Here is an 18,165-nt window from a genome sequence, read left to right as displayed (position 1 = left end):
CAAACTCCATACAGATACCACTCGAGGTCAGGATTGAACCCATGCTACAAAGTCATGCACCTTCAACCAATGCACCAAAGGAAAATATAATTCATGAAACCAAAGTCAAACTGGGACTACTGCTGTTAGTTGAGTTCAGACTTCTAAATGTAAAGATCACACATCAACATTCCTCTCGAGGAAAGGATTGCCAGCATTGGCACTTCATCTACTCGCACACCATGAGATTTCGCAGAATTTGCACAAAATCTTTTGGCACCTTTGGTAGGGTTTGCACTGTTGGAAGTGGAACGGACTGACTGCCTCAGCATGCTGCCACTTATGACCATCAAAATGTCTTTCCACCATCGCGTGGGGGAGAACTTGGTCTTCGCAGCAAGTTAAATAAAATGTAGTTAGTTTCTCTTGCGAGCCATTTGATTTTTTTAAATTCCACACTAGGCTCGAGCAGCACCTGCAGTACAAGGTATCCGGGGCATCTAGCATTATGAGATGCTATTGACAGCAAATGTCATGTAGAAGATTATTATTGCTTGAGTTATCAACACAACATGCTTCCTGTTTGGGTTAGCAATTCAGTCAGATTGTAGAAGATAAGGGGAAAATCCTTCACCAAACGCTTTTAATTTCTCCAAATACTCTGAGTTCAAGAATGAGGAAATCTCTCACTGTTACTCACGTATATTGTGTGGCCAGGAGAACTGGAGCCAGGTCTGGAGGAAATACTTTCAGAAGAAGATCGAGTTGGCTGCAAATAGAAGAGAAGAAAAAAATAAAATGAGTCTTATGGAAGTGGACTCTGTGACAACATGATCAAAGCAGAACCCTTTCCAAGAACATTTCACAGCAAAAGTGGAAAGAGATGAAGTGCAAGTTCAAGATGTCCAATGTCCAAGTCTCGAGAAGATCCTTTTTTTTACATCCTTCTTTTCCTTTGTGGCGAGCATTGAAATTGCTGCCATTTCATTTATTTCTGGCTGGCAAGGTTAAATACATTAGATCTGGGACAATGGTTTTGTGTGCCGATCATTTCAGTTGGCCCAGGGTGGGAGAGAGGGAGGAGGAGGAGGAGGAAGGGTCAAGGGTGATGGGCTTGCATTTCCATCCTCTGAAGCACATAAATTAAATGGAAATTAATACCAGATCTTCAGTGAGCATGACTGAACGGAAAAGCAGACTGATATCAAAATATCCTTGATGTGATGTGGAAACCACCAATCATTTTGAACAAGAAAGTTACACTTTGCAATATGCAAGACGCTAATAAGGAACCAAGTCCACTTCAATTAAGAAGAATAGGTATTTGTCACAACAGTACCAGAACAAAACACCTTTGTGCTGCCATGATTGAACATCGATGAGAATATTACGAGCAGAACAGAGAAGACATTAAACTGAATTACACAAATTGTCAATAACCAATTCCTGACAAGAAAAGTACACTTTCAAACACCATCATAATTAAAGGGAGTATATGCGCTTATCCACTTAAAAGAGCTGGTCTTCTTGCAAGAATATGATAAACTGTCAGTTGTCATAATAAGGTATTTCAATTGAGGAACCAGAGATTATTTTGAACTTATTTGTGTCAGTCATTCAACAAGTCAACTGAAATGTAGCTTCTGATGATCATGAGCCGAGGACACTTCTCTTTCCTTCATCACCTTACATTCACATTCTTTAGGGCAGCGGCGGTCTCATAACGCCAGAGACCTACGTTCAATCCTGACCTCGGGGGACCTGCCTGTGTGAAGACCTGTCACTGCGTGGGCTTCCTCTGAATGCTCTGGTTTCCTCCCACAATCTAAAAATATGCATGTTTGCAGGTTAATTGGCCTCTGTAAATTGCCCTTTGTGTGAAACTGAAATAACATAGAACAAGCGTATGGGTGATCATTGTCCAGCGAGGACTCGGTGGGCCAAAGGGCCTGTTTCAATGCAGTATCTCTAAACTAAACTAAACTAAATCTTTAAACACAAAGGGGGTGTGCAGTTCAACTGTTCATTGGTGGTTGCAGGTTTCATTTTGCAACAGCGACTGGGAAAATGTGAATGCATGATCAGTGTACCTTCAATTTTCCACCCACCCAAAGAGGCATTGATGCTGCCTGCTGTTCATTCCCAGAGCAGCAAGACCTAAACGTGCATTCACAATGCAATGCTACCACATTGGCATATCAAATCCCAAGCAACATACTTTTCTAAACTGACTTTGATTGATTGATTGAAAAAAAGGATCAGCATCAAAACGGGGCCTTTGACCCACCGAGTCCATGTCGACCATTGGTCACCTGTTCACACTCGTTCTATGTCATCCCATGCTCTCATCCACTCCCTACTCACTACTAAGGCAGTTTATAGATGCCAATTAACCTACAAACCCCAATGTATTTAGATTTGTGGGAGAACCCAGAGGAAACCCACACGGTCACAGTGAGAACATGCAAACTCCGCACAGACAGCACCGAGGTCAGGATCGAACCCGGGTCTCTGACGTGTGAGGCAGCAGATCTACCACTGTGCACCACTGTGACCCTTTTCTGAAATGTGGAAAATAATAATTCACTGTTTACTTCTACCATTACATAGGGTATCCACACAGCAATGATATTAATTCAAGCCAACTATTAAGATTTTCAAAATTAGGTTCAATTGAAAAAGATTGTTGATAGCCTCGACTGATATGAATTGAAACATCATCTTCCACTGAAGCACTCTGAACTGAATACAAGCTTCCCATTCTCAAGCATAAACATACCTATTTAATTGCGATTATAGGTCAAAGCCAAACATAAAGCAAAGGTCAGTTCCTGCTGTGATAGCTACAAACAGATTACTTGCACCTAATTTTATAATACCCCCTCTGTTAACTGCTTCCTGGGCACCAACTTAGATTGCACTGTAATTTACCCTGCATGACAATGTCATTCACCCTGAGCTCGTGTCTCACTCACATGGGGATCAGTGTCTCTGAATAAAGAATAATGACTGGTTTATGCGTCAAGTCTAATATATATATTTCATTCTTCAATAACTAAATGTTTCATCAATTCTAAATCATGTACATAATATAACAGAACTACACCGAATCATATAAAATGTGGAAAGCAGGCACAAAATGCTGTTAAAGCATTTATAGTTTAAATGATGTGCACTTTGAATACAATGCGATGGAATTGTTCTGTTTTATATATTCACAGAAATGTACACCATGGAAACAAGCCTCTTCGACTCAATGAGTCCCCACTGACATCTGGCACCCATTTACACTAATCTTACATTAATACTGTTTCTATTATTCTCTCCACATTCTCATCCACTCTTCACAGATTCCATCACTTATCTTCACACGGGGGACACCTTACAGTGGCCAATTAAACTGTCCGCCTGCACATTTATGAGAAGTGGGAGCGGAGCAGCAAATCTGCAGGAAATCCACTCAGTCACAGGGAGAATGTGCAAACTTAATCCAGAGAGCACTCGCAGTCAGGATTGCACTCAGGTCTCTGGTGCTGTGAGGCAGTGGCTCTCATGGCTGTGGTACTCTGTTCTTAAAATGTATGGACCAAAATGACATTGTGCACATTTCACACCCCTTCCCTTTTCCCGTTCCCACCCACTTCCCCCAAGCCCGCCAGTGCTGCTGCCTGCCTGCCTGCAATTGCACTTGTGTGTGGCAACATGTGTCATTATAAATGCACTTGTACCAAAAGACAAAGTGCTGGAGGAACTCAGCAGTTGAGCGGCAACTGTGGAATTAATAGATGGGCAATGTTTCGGGTCGGAACCTTCTTCAGGCTTGTAGGTGTAGGGTGGAGAAGGCTGGTGCAGCAAAGCCTGGCAAATAATAGGCGAGTAGAGATGAAGGGAGTTTGATTGTCAAATAGGTGGAGTAAGTGACAAAGTCTGGAGGTGAAAAAGAGACACCAGGGTGTCAGATGTGGGGTGGAATGTAAAGGTGGAAGGGGAGTTTTGGATGGAAGGGGACAGGAAAGATGGGGGGATAAAAAGGAAATGTGGGACTTAGGGAGATGGGAGGTGAAAGGAGCAGGGTGACCAGGAGAGTGGGAAATTGAGGGAGAAATACATGTGCAATGTGGGGTTGGGGGTAGGAGAAAGAGAAGTGGGTAATAATTGAAATTAGAGAAATCAATTATAGGTAACTAATCAAAACCACCCCCCTCCTTCTTTGACCCCGCCGCCCCCTTCCCTGTGCAGACCCAAAAAGTCACCGATCCATGTTCTCCAGAGATGCTGCCTGACCTACTGAGTTACCACAGCACTTTGGATCTTTAATTGGAGAATTCAAATGTTCAAATCTTTGAGTTGAAGGCTACCCAAGCAATATATGAGGTGCTGTTTCTGCAGTTTGTGTGTGGCCTCACTGGCAATCGAGGAGCCCAGAGACAAAATGTGTCAGATGTTGCAAATCTGAAATTAAAATAGATTTGTATTGGCAAATAATTATTTAACATATCACCCGTCTTTCACTCAAAAAATACTATACTGTATAATTAGGTGTTCCAGGTAGATTCAGTACCACTATCAGTGATGATAATAACCTTAGGTGTAAGATTACATCATTCTGGTATCAATAACAACTTAATTTGTTTAACCCCCCTGCAGCACGAAATGCCAAGCCTCAAATCCATGTTCATATATTTGCAAATAAATATAATTCTTAGACATATATTTACTCTTTAATATATAACTAAGCTCTCCAATGATTGTCTGAATGAACAACTTTGCTACTGAAAGTGAATAACAAGGCTATTCTGAAAAGTTCAAACCACAATAACATGGGCCCTGCCACAATGGTTTACTTACTTCATTGACCAAATTCTATCCTTCCTTTAAAGTTCAGCATCAAACCACCACTTTCTTGCTAATGTTTACAAAATAGTGGAGTTTCCAGATGCTGGGGTAGAGTTGCATCAGAACTCAAAAAATGAGCAGTTCGAACAGTTTGTCCAGGAAAAGAGGATGCTCAAGGATTACAGTCAGTACAGACACACCCCGACTAATGCAAAACGTGACTTAAGTAAACTCATACTTGCGTTAACAAATTTGTACTCAGTCCCTTATGCAATCAAGGCGGGGTGTAATTTCCACAAAACTGTACGATCACTCAAATTTACATTGGAAATAAGCTGGCAATGGTAGAGGTGCTTACCCAGAAGGCCGCACACCACTGAAAGTGCCGCATCAGCGATATGGAATCCAAGCCAACAATGGCATCGGTGCTTACCCAGACGGTCGCCGCTGAGATAGTTAATACTCACAGTGAGTCATTTCTGGCAGGGGATGGGAGTGGTGATTCCGACTTACTTCAACTCTGACGTACGTCAGAGTTGACAGAACAGAACCCTTACGTAATGCCTGCACATGTTATTCCCACAAGGCTGCACCTAGTCTATGCCTTCTAAGCTTTTGTCAGTAAAGTGAAAGCATCTGAACTTTGCCCGAGGGAAGTGAACATGGTTGAAAATTAGCTCTGGGGGATCTAAATAGACGTTGATGCTGCAATTTTATTGGAATTTAATTTTTTGAGGCATGAGAATGCATTTTTCAATTAACTGCATTTAAAAATAAATTGGTGTCAGCGAATAGAGATACTCTAAGATGCATGTTGACACAAATAATTCTAAAAGTCTAAAGAACCCACTGATATTCACACTTTTTTCTTCAAGAACATGTTTTGCTGATTTGTTTAGGGAGATTGTGCCATTCCAACACACAGCATAAGTATCAACAAACAAGACAAATGAATTAGTTGCAACAAATGATTTGACTTGGTGACAGAATCAGATCTGACAGTGAAAACCTGTTAGCTCAGTGCCGTGGCCTGCTCAGAGAGGCAAGAAGGTGGTGTGAACAAGCAAACCTTTTCAGATGGGGTTGTCTGTATGGCTTTTGCCATTATCGTATAATTATTTGTATTGGCAAATAATTATTTCTAGTCTCTTGCTCCCTTCTGCCCAAATGCCAGCCTGAATAATCAAATATTTTCTTCATACATGCTAAACGCCTGGGTCCTGAACCTTGAATTCAAGTTAATTCCTTGCCATCTGGACTGTGTAAAGCAGGTGGTGTTGACAAGTAGATGAAGTTGGCAACTCATGGAGTTTGTGCAGGAAGGAACTGCAGATGCTGGTTTGTACCAAAGAAAGGCACAAAATGCTAGAGTAACTCAGCGGGTCAGGCAGCATCACTGAAGAAAGGGAATAGGTGACGTTTCGGGTCGGAACCCTTCTCCAGTCTGAAGATAGGTTCCGACCCGAAACATCACATATTCCTTTTCTCCAGAGATGCTGCCTGACCCACTGAATTATTCCAGCATTTTGTGTCTAATTCATGGACTATTATTTGGCCTGAACAAGGATTAGGAATTATAACATTCTGGCATCGTCCAAAGGGTTCCAAGTTGGTCAAATGGATGATTTCTTAAAACTACTCCTTGATTTACAAGGTGGCCCATCCAGTTGGTGAAGCATCAGCCTATTCATTGGGTTGATCTGTGCAAATCCTTTCTTGAGAGAAAAGCAATTTCAAATAAGATCTTTATGGAGAGGGCTTTGTGCTCAGCATGATTTGGTTTCAAATATGGATATTTCCTATTAACAGGATGGCCAATAACAGGCATTCAAAATGTCCACAAAAATTGATCACAATATTGGCACAGCAGTAGAATTGCTGCCTCACAGCGCCAGAGACCTAGGTTCAATCCTGACTACGGTGCTGTCGCACGGAGTTTGTACGTTCTCCTGTGACCTGCGTGGGCTTTCTCCAGGTACTCTGGCATCCTTCCACATTCCAAAGACGTGCAGATTTGTAGGTTAATTGACCTCTGTAAATTATCCCTAGGGTGTAGGATGGAACTAGTGTACAGGTATTTGTTAGTTGGCGCGGAATCGGTTGGCTGAAGGATCTGTTTCCACGCTGTATCTCCAATACAAAAAATAAACTAAAAAAGGAAAGCATTTATGGACACATTAAGCAGGAAGCCACCACAAGGATTAGGAATGAGCCATCTCGAAAGTGGTCTTTGAAATAGTTTCATGAGCTAAACAAAGAAAGGTGACCTGATAGAATGTAACTTCAAGCCTTCCCTGCCATTCATCAAGGTTTTGCTGACCTTGCTCAGGGCATTGTTTTCGTATCCCTCAATTCCTTTGATTTCCAAAATGTCTCCATCTTTATTCTTGAGGAACTCAATTACTGAGCCTCCATAGCCCTCTGGGTAGAGAATTCTAAAGGTCCACCACCCTCCGCATGAAGAAATGTCTCCTCATCAAATCATACATGACCCATCCTTTATTGTGAGACTGCAACTAGACTCCTCAGTCCACCTTGTCGAGCCCTGTCAGAATTTTGTACGTTTTTAGAGATTTCTCATTCTTCTATCGGTAGAATGACCAATGAACTTCAGGGAACTTGTCAATGCAACAGCAACAATGCCATATGAACAGGTTTGCTTACATTGCACGCGTCCTATTCCCACCGCAACACCCCTCAAACACTGTTTAACATTGGTGATTTATACAAAACGTATTGTGAAAGGAGCAACATCATAGTCAGGACAAGCATCAGGCAATAGTGGTGCCAGAAGTAGAACATCAATAACACTCAGGAGCAAACCTTTCTCAAGAGTGGTCTTTGAAATTGTTTCTTGAGCTAAACAAAGAAAGAAGATGAGATAGAAAGCAACTTCAATAATTGGGAGAAAAACAAACTGAGAATGACATGGACAACATCAATTCACTCATCAAATCCGTTTCTCCAAACCACCAAGACTTCATCAATTTCAATTCCAAAATGGCTGGCGTTGGAAGCTAATCGCTAACAACCGAATATATTGCCCATGATAAAATTTACACCTGATAATGAACTACCAGATCAAATCGTGCAAAGGTTAACCAAATTTGTTTGAAGAACACAGGAAAAAGATGTTTTTCATATTTAGTCTGCTTTAACTTATACTTCTGAATAATTAGAATAACTTCCAGCCAATAAAAGGTAGATTATTGTTAATGTGACCTAATTTTCGTTAGTCATCAGCATTTATTTTAGAAACAGTAACTGCATTTGATCCGGATGTGTTACAAAAATCACCCTAAATAACGATATCAATGGATAGAAAATGAATTGTGTTAACTCAGTCAACACTGACGTGCCTGTTACTGTGCTATACTGTTCTATGTTCTGACTCGCCTAGGCATCATGTAGATCATGTTGGAGGTGAAAGTGAGCAGCCTTCCAACAGCATCCAGGGGTCATGGTAAAGCTCTATTTGAACTTAAACACTCAGTCATGGTAGTGAAACAGAAAAGGCCTCAGGTATGTAATTTCACCAAAACGTGTAATTTCAGCGTTATTTGATTTTATTTTCATTGATATCAACGATTCCAAATTCTTTAGCTTTATTCGGGTCAAATCACACCCTTCGTTTTATGTTGTCCAATGTTGCCAATCTAGATCCAATGCGATTTGAGCAGAATAAAATGTAATAATCGATCCAATTTGTAAAACATTTTGTAAAACTTAATTTTATCTGATCGGCTGTTAACACACTTTAAAGGAACGTTGGTTCTCTGTTCAGCATAGCATCAAAGCGACAGGCCAATATTACATTGTAGCCTATTTCACAGTGAACCTGCTGTTATATTGTTCATATATGAATTGAAGACAATAATTACGCAGCATAAAACAATGCAATGATGTTTCAGAGTTCTGCTGCCAGCTGCAACCTCAAATCAGTGGCACAATTTTACTGCAGATGTAATTGTTGGGGCTTCAAACTGTCTGGCCTCTCTTTTCCATTATGTTGGATGCGATCCCAAGCACTTTTGTGAAATTTATCCATTTCCTCTGTAATTTCTTCCCAACATTTCGTAAAAACTTACATTTTAGCAGTTCCTCTCACAATGATTTAGTCCTTACTACGGAGAAGTGTCTATTCCATTTTGAATATTTCATTATTTAATTTGCTCCTACTTTTCTTGTGAAATTAATATTTGCATATTTCGCTTGGGTAGCTTACAACACAACAGTATGAATGTTGTACTTGCCAATTTTAGGGAACAAAACCCTTCCCACACCGTCCTCCCTCCCCTATCCAGTGCCCCACCTGAGTGCACACACCCATTTCTCCCTCTATTCTGCCTCCCCCCCCATTCCTTTCCCCTGCCCTCCCATCCCCTTCCACCTATATGTCTTCCTCAAGCTTCATATTTCACTCTGCTTCTCTCCTCATCTTGCAGCCTTTCATCGTTTTTTTCATCTCTGGTCTTTGTTCACTCAACTGCTAATCAAATCCCCCCCCCCCCCCCCGCAACTCGTTTGTATCCACCTATCACTTGCCATGCTTTGTTCCCTCCCTCCCCCCAGCTGTTTTCCAACATTCTCCCTTCTACTACAATTAGTCTGAAGAACATTCTTGACCCGAAACATCATCAATCATGTCCTTCAGAATCTTCCTGACCTGCTAAGTTACTCCAGCACTTTGTGTTTTTATTTTTTATATTCTCTTCCTGTATATAATAAATAACTATGGAAATTCTGGTTTAAATCTTGCCTCTAATTTTTATTATTTTGCCAATAGTTGGGTAATCGAACTGGATACCAAATCCACACTTATGTAAACTCCACGGTGCCATTAATATCCCAGTAAGTTCCTAATTAGAGAACAAAGTGAACAGGCTAGAAAGATACATTGAACATGTTGTATCGCTCATTGTGGTTTCAGGTTAAAAACAATTACCTCTGCAAAACGGTGTGCCATGGTTGAATGACTGTTAAGCAAGCTTTGTTGATTTTTCATTAGGAGGCCCACTTATTCATCTCCTTGAGTAAATATTGAGCCTGTGTTTTCACAGTGCCATGGGGTGAGAGGTGGAGCATCGGAGCCAACTTCAGGGGTCAAGGATCTGAACGACACTTGAACGACAGTTGAGCAGCAAATCCCACCTGCTTCTTGGTTGACGCTCATAAATGACGTTGTTCCTCGACCAAGAGGGCAGTTGTAGGTCTCAGGCTGGTAACCAATGACAAAGTCATCAGCCAACTCATAATAATGCAGATCAATTGTTGGGTCTTCAGGCTTGCCCCTGCTTGTTTGATATGCATGGAACCATCACGGGTACTAACATCCCCACCATCAAAGGGATTTACAAGTGTCGCTGCCTCAAAAAGGCAGCCGGCATCATCAGAGACCCATACCATCCTTACTCTCTTGAACCTTTCCTTCCTGTTACAGGTTCCACAAAGCCGGCTCCACTATTCAATATCATTTGGCTATTTTAGCTTTTGCAAAGACAAGATACGATTTTAGTCAAGGTACGCTTTAAGGGTAATTAAATACACTGAAGGATAACTTTGCCCAGGGCGGAAATGCCTAATACTAGAGGACATAGCTATTAGATGAGGAAGGGGAATGGTTAACAGATATTTGTGGGGCAAGCTTTTCAGCGGGGGCCTAGAATGTATTGCCAGAGGTGGTGGTGGAGGAGGCAGATATGATACTGCCGTTTAAGAGGCTTTTAGATTAGGACATGGAAGTGCAAGGAATAGAGGGGTGTGGATCATGTACAGGCAGATGAGATCAGTTTAACTGGGCATCATGTTCAGCACCAACTTGGTGGGCTGAAGGGCTGTACTGTTCTATGTTCCATCATCATATCATTCTATTATCTAGTCATATTCTCTGTGCTGCATTCCTCCCTGTCACTTTTCACCCACTTGCTTATTAATAATGTATCTACCTCTATAGTAAAGATATTCATAGTCCCTTCAGGAGGAGTCCCAAAGACTCGTGACCTCAGAGAGAGAGAGAAATAAAAATCACCTCATCTCTGTTTCAAATGGGAACCCATTGTTTTTAAACAGTGGCCCCGAATTCCAGATAAAAGGAAATATTCTCTCCACATAATTTCTCTGCATTTGCATTTAATTCCACCAGCAATAAAGAGTAGCATTATTAGCTTTCCTATTTAATCACTGCAACTGTATACTATCCTTACGTGCATTATCAAGCTGGATACTCTGAACACACTACATTTCTCACCATTTTGATAATGAACAACAAAAAAAATCTGGCTAATTTGCACTTACAAATATTAATGTATCATTATTGTTTTTTAAAGTATCAAATTAAATTTTTGCGACTGCCTTTCTGCTCCACATACCATGACATCCAAAAATAGGTCTTCGAAACACTTGTTATCGGATTAATGTGATGGATGCCAGATTATAAATGCATCCAGCGTAGAAAGACAAACAATTACATTTTTCTTTTCCTCCTGACATGCCTGATTGAAGGCATCTTATGCATTACTTCCAACAAAATTGTAGGCTCAAAAGATTGTAGACTGCAACGATCTTCATAAATAAGATAACTTAAAAGGCATTTGATGGAGACAAACCCCTCACTTACAATCAAGCAACAACTAGGAATAGAATTGATGAAAGATGTGCTGTGACGGACTTCCAAACTCTTTGAACCAAATCCATGTTAACAAAGATAGAGAATTTTATTGCTATTCTCAAAGTGAGCTCACCCTTTGTTTTTCTTCAACCCTGGTCGACTTTTTACAGTCGGGATGCCAAACTGTAGAGCCTATTTTGGGGGAAAAAATAGAACGTGAGCATTAGCGTGAAGTGATTGATGACTTGTTTCAATAAATGAGTTTCAAGTCATGTATTACATTCCTTAATTCATTTTTGACTCGCTAATAGAAAACAGAGGAATGACCTACACAAAGAAAACAATATGAAACCTTGCAAAACAACTAAGTGTTTAATTAAAATGTTCACAACCACTGCGGCCGAGAAGAAAAGGCTATTTTCCTCAGCATTGATGACAGCCTATGGGAGAACCTGATACAGGTATAAAAATTGAATTTAGTTTAACATCAAGAGCATTGAGAAAAATACATTTATTTCAAGCAACAAGTATTTTAGAAATAGAATTGCCATACTGCAGGAAGCAATCCTCAGCCCATCAAGTCTATAACAGCTTCTAGTAAAACAATAGGGTCAGTGCCATTAACTTTCTCCCGAGCACAGCAATTTATTCTCTTTTAACTGCCTATCCAATTCCCTTTTTCAGAAATCAATTCCTTCTGCATTCACCATCCCACAGGTAGTAAGTTCCAAATCATAGTCAATCTTTAGGTAAAACAAAAATCCTCAAATTCCCCTTGTCAAGTCAAGTCAAATTTTATTTGTCACATACACATACACGATGTGCAGTGAAATGAAAGTGGCAATGCCTGCGGGTTGTGCACAAAAAGAATTACAGTTACAGCATATAAATAAAGTTAATAAGTTACTATTAGTGTCGACAAAAATTTAGTCTCTGGGGTTATAAAAGTTGACAGTCCTGATGGCCTGTGGGAAGAAGCTCCGTCTCATCCTCTCCGTTTTCACAGCGTGAAAGCGGAGGCGTTTGCCTGATCGTAGCATCTGGAACAGTCCGTTACTGGGGTGGCAGGGGTCCCTCATGATCTTGCTTGCTCTGGATCTGCACCTCCTGATGTATAGGTCCTGCAGGGGGATGAGTGTAGTTCCCATGGTGCGTTCTGCCGAACGCACTACTCTCTGCAGGGCCATCCTGTCCTGGGCAGAGCTGTTCCCAAACCAGACTGTAATGTTGCCGGACAGGATGCTCTCTACAGCCCCAGAGTAGAAGCAATGAAGGATCTTCAGAGACACTCTGAATTTCCTCAGTTGTCTAAGGTGGTAAAGGCGCTGCTTAGCCTTACCCACCAGTGCGGCAATGTGCGTTGCCCACGTCAGATCCTCTGCGATGCGGACTCCCAAGTATTTAAAACTGCTCACTTTATCCTTTATCCTTTATCTGACATTTTAATCCGTCCTTTGAACCATTTGCTAATGGGAGCAGGTTCTCTTAACCTTATCTGAGATATCGCACATTCGTCAAATCTCCTTTCAATGTTTTGTTCCAAACACAAATCCCTCAGTCAAAAAAGAATATGAAGTGTTGGAGTAACTTAGCAGGTCAGACAGCATCTTTGGAGAACATAGATAAGCGACGTTTCCCGTCGACATCCTTCTTCAGATTCCATGACAGTGTGAAGAAAGGTCTTGACTCGAAATGTCACCTAGCCATGTTCTCCAGAGATGTTGCCTGATCTGCTGAGTTACTCCAGCACTTTGTGTCTTTTTGTCTATTAACCAGCATCTACAGTTCTTTTGTTTCTATTCCTTCATTTTAATATTTTTGCTGTTTTCCCTCATCCTGGAAACATTACTATGATTAATTCTTTCATGTGGGTGAATATTTCTGGTGGAGATTCCTTGTTGCAGCATTAACGTAAGCGTTATTCCATTGACATGTATCTATACACTGTAAATGGCTCCATTGTAATCATGTATTGTTTTTCTGCGGACTGGTTGGCTTGCAACAAACGCTTTTCACTGTACACGTGACAATAAACTAAACTGAACTGAAAAACAGAGTTGCATATATCTCTCAATCCTATGCCGAAGATAATAGTTAAATGTTATCATGGCAGTATGGGGTTTTTTTGTTTAGTTACTGGCAATGTTGCAACTGGGAAACAATGACTTGAATGCACTCTCCAGTTAATCGCCAAATTTAGCAACAATTTTGAACTACATTTTGACATTGATTCACTGCCTGACATAAGGTGGCAACAAAGGAAATGGAATGAAAGGTCCTCCTTGGTGTTATTTTACAACATTTTGCTCAGCTGCATAATAACATTACTGACTGGACATTCTCACTGTCAACTAATTGCTGCAAGTGTCTAAAATTACATTGAGGATCATAAAGTCATACAGCACAGAAACAAGCTCTTCGGCTTAACTTGCCCATACCGACCAAGATGCCTGTCTACACCAGCCGCGTTTGGCGCATATTCCTCTACAACCTTTCCTATCATGTACCTGTCCAAATGTCTTTTCTGTGATTGAGAAATCCAGGATGTCTCAAAATCTCTGGTCATACAGCATAAAACATAGAAGCGTACAGCAGAGGAGCAGGCCCTTCAGCCCACAACATCAATGCCGAACAGTTAAATTGATCTCTGCCTGCACTTGATGGGTGTGGACTCCTGTGGAGTGGGATCTTCTTAATAAAGCATGGAACTTCATTACAATGGTTTTACCCACTCTATGTGCTTCAATTCCAACACTTCCCAGATTTGGCAAGAAATGTGACAAATAATTCACCATTTTGAGATTCAAAAGAGCATCCCGAGACAATGTCCCATTTCACTTCGATCACTTCATACATTATCCTCAGGTGTAGTGAACCATCGTCATTTCAGGTTTATGATGCCTTTTAATATTGGTTGTACTTGCACCAGATCAAAAAAGGGGTTATACTCCATTGAAAGTCTGTTTCATATCATATCATATCATATATATACAGCCGGAAACAGGCCTTTTCGGCCCTCCAAGTCCGTGCCGCCCAGCGATCCCCGTACATTAACACTATCCTACACCCACTAGGGACAATTTTTACATTTACCCAGCCAATTAACCTACATACCTGTACGTCTTTGGAGTGTGGGGGGAAACCGAAGATCTCGGAGAAAACCCACGCAGGTCACGGGGAGAACGTACAAACTCCTTACAGTGCAGCACCCGTAGTCAGGATCGAACCTGAGTCTCCGGCGCTGCATTCGCTGTAAAGCAGCAACTCTACCGCTGCGCTACCGTGCCTGCTCCCAAAAATGCATAGGATTTTAAATCCTGTTACTGTCATCCTTTTATCTTTGCTTCTAATTTTAAGTCACTTAATTTTTCTGATCCTGTTTTAACGGAACTGGAATTAAGTGCACAAGTTTCAATCAAGCCTGTCAGTTAAGGATACCGAGAGCAGTTATAAATTAAAGTCTGGGTGATTCTGAACAGGATTCAAATTAACCTAGGTTAGTCAAAAGGATATGCAGGGATTGGCGAGATATGGATCACGTGCAGACAGAGGAGATTAGTTTAAGTAGGCTTCATGTTCAGCAGGGACATTGGAGACCAAAGGGCCTGTTCCTGTACTGTACTATGTTCTCTGTTCTAGAGGGACAAAGTGAATTTTTTTTCACTCACTCTTATTTATATGGCCCTCGGATTGATAAGCTCCATTTTATATGTAATAAGTTGAGGAATTAAATGAAACAAAAGAGAGGAGATCTTATAGAGGTATACAAAATCATGAGAGGAATAGATCGGGTAGATGTACTGTCTTTTACCCAGAGTAGGGGAATCGAGGACTGAGGGCATCGGTTCAAGGTGAAGGGGAAAAGATTTAATAGGAATCCGAGGGGTAACTTTTTCACACAGAGGGTGGGGGGTGTATGGAACCAGAGGAGGTAGTTGAGGCTGGGATTATCCCATCGTTTAACAAACAGTTGGACAGGTACCTGGATAGGACAGGTTAGGAGGGTTATGGACCAAGCGCAGGCAAGTGGGACTAGGGTAGCTGGGACATTGTTAGCCGGTGTGGGCGAGTTGGGCCAAAGGGCCTGTTTCCAGACTGTATCAATCTATGACTCTAGCGCATTCCATTAAGTTTGAGCTATTGTATGAGGTGAAAAATGAACCTTCGTCTGCTATGTACCATGATGTACCTGGCTTGAAGATACTCAATGCTGTCATTGGAGGAGAAGCAACTATTTATTGTCCCGACTACTATTCCTCATCTGAAGCAGAACAAACAAACTTCAATATTTTGAAAGTTGACACATCTTACCTTGCAGGTACATTTCTTCTCCTTCTGTGAACATCTCGTTGCACCTGCTGCATCGTGCACAGCTCGGATGATAATGTTTGTCTCCTGCCTAGATCCAAACAAAGTGACCATTAGCAATCATGTCCAAGAGAACTATATTGCACAAAACAAGCTGTACAGTCAGTCAGGATCTAGACTTATTCAAAGTGTAATAGCTTCCAATTATATTCATAGAGCAATCCTGGATTGAATAAATTAACTACAAATGAAATGACGTTGCAGTGAGTCCTCTCTGCAGGACACCAGTGGAGCAGTGTTTTAGACACACCGCAGATTTGCAGATTCACACACACAAGATACTTGCAACTACAGTCTCCACTGTGACACTTGAAGATCTTCCAAGTTTCCTTTGAGACATAAGGAACAATGCTCTTTTATTGTCATTCTTGACTCTACAGTTGCCAGGGTAACCAGGAGGTGACAGGAATAAATGTATAGCGTAAACCAAATTGCAATCTGTCACGTCAGCAAACTCCAACTCAACTTGCCCTTCCTGCACTGCTGTGTTGAGTAATGCGGAGTGGTTGCCAGGATAACGAGATCAACATGGAGCTCAGAATGTACCGTTTAAAATAAATTGACAATTGAAGTGCTCTTCTGACATGATATTTGAATATACTCATTGTGCAAGGTAACTACTGGGGAAAAAGGGACAACATTTGTAAGTTGTAATTGAAAAGTTGCAAACTCCATATGCTCGAAAATATGAAACTAAAATCAGGAAAATGCTGGAGATGCCTGATGCTTTAGGCAGTATATGTGGAGGAAGAAAAAGAGTGAAAGAAACCCAAATAATCAAGCTGAAATATTAATTCTGATACTGGGCATTTTTGAATGTTCCGCTTTCAGCTCCAGAAGTTTCCATCTCAGATAAATTTCCATCTCAGATTGCACACTTAAGGAAATACACAATAAACAGTAACAGACCTTGCCATGTATTGTGTCTGTCTTACCCATTGCTCTGAGAATCATGCATTATCTCCACACAAATTTACATATGCTGCACTGATTTTTCCCTTTCTATAAAAGGGAAGACAATTTCAATAATAATTCTACATTGTAGAGTGGATGGCCTGACTGTAATTATGTATAGTCTTTTCGCTGACTTTCATTTCTGTCATTATTGTGCAAGGTTAGGTGATGAATTTGGAAAGGATGATGGAGACTACATCACCTCGCCTTGTATAATGACCCTTGGAATGTTACATCTCCACAAATTCTCTACCAGCTCATACTTTGATCTCTGAACTGGTTGTGTCAGCATTTAATATGAACCCTTTCTCTTTATGGCATGTCACAATGTCTGCTGATCCCACCACCTCCCTCCACCACCTTACCACACAACCACCCCCCTCCCCCACCCACCCACCCACCCACCCACCACCAATGGCTTTTCTTCCATCTTCCCTGACTGACCCTGCTGCACCTTGAGTGCTCCGTGCAGCACATTTCTACAACTTATCAACCTGCAGCTCTGAAGATGCTTTATGGGGAGATTTGCTGGCGATAACTTGCTTCATCTGTGCCTTTTTCACTTTCCCTATTGATTTCTTAGTTTCGTTATTCCAGGCTGGATATGATGCTCGATTCTATTGTATTTCACTAAATGCTCAAACCAAAACGATCAAAATTGCAGACCACTATCTGATTCAATCTCGTTAAGCAAATCACATGAATTAAAAATCAATTCAAATACGCTGATCAAATATGCAATACAGTGATGATATTCTGGTTTACATATAAAACAAAAACAATGTCCTTGTAACTGACCATATGTGCATGCTTAGTGGGAACAGGACTGAGTTTGGTTCTGGTACTTTGCAGTAAAATAGCTTATTATTACCTCAAAAACAAAGCCCTTGCATAACACACTCTAAGTGGTCGTAATTGCCAACCGAATCAGAAGAGGTGGTATCTTTGGGTGTCACGGGAGGAGAAAATTGTTCAGGAAGGAATGGGCCAATTGGCTGAAGAATATTTTCTGGGCATGTCAAACTAAAGACACATTCAGCTGTACAAGGTGTTGGAAAGGCCACATTTGAAGTGCTGGTTGCCCGACGATGAGAAGGATGTTACTAAACTGAAATGGGTGCAAAAAAGATTTATGAGGATGTTACCAGGACTGCAGGGTTTGAGTTATACAGTTTGATAGATTGGGTCATTTTTCCCCCTGTAGCATTGAAGGCTGAGGGGTGATCTTAAAGAGGTTTATAAAATTATGAGTAGCATAACATAGAACATTTCAACACAGGACCAGGCCTTTCGACCTTCTCAAATACTTATATCGTATTTGCTTCCACCGTGACCCCTAGCTGTGTGTTCCAGGCATTCACCTCTTTCAATGTACAAAAACCCGCCTCGCACATTTTCTGTAAACTTGCCCCTTGTCTTTG

At 41.1% G+C, this 18,165-nt stretch overlaps 1 protein-coding gene across 3 annotated transcripts in view; it reads right to left on the bottom strand.

Moving 5' to 3' along the window:
- The window catches only part of ablim1b (actin binding LIM protein 1b), a 255,966-nt gene that overhangs the window by 55,485 nt on the left and 182,316 nt on the right, over nucleotides 1–18,165 (bottom strand). For all 3 annotated transcript variants that reach the window (XM_078413455.1, XM_078413457.1, XM_078413456.1), the window contains exons 7-9: nucleotides 15,734–15,821; nucleotides 11,556–11,614; nucleotides 680–748 (exon numbers count right to left, since the gene is read on the bottom strand). In XM_078413455.1, coding sequence (XP_078269581.1) covers nucleotides 680–748; nucleotides 11,556–11,614; nucleotides 15,734–15,821 — 216 coding nt within the window. The remainder of the gene's footprint in view (nucleotides 1–679; nucleotides 749–11,555; nucleotides 11,615–15,733; nucleotides 15,822–18,165) is intronic.

This window comes from Rhinoraja longicauda, chromosome 16 (assembly GCF_053455715.1).
Source record: "Rhinoraja longicauda isolate Sanriku21f chromosome 16, sRhiLon1.1, whole genome shotgun sequence".
In the NCBI taxonomy this organism is placed as follows: domain Eukaryota; kingdom Metazoa; phylum Chordata; class Chondrichthyes; order Rajiformes; family Arhynchobatidae; genus Rhinoraja; species Rhinoraja longicauda.
This window is presented reverse-complemented; position numbering and strand designations above follow the sequence as displayed.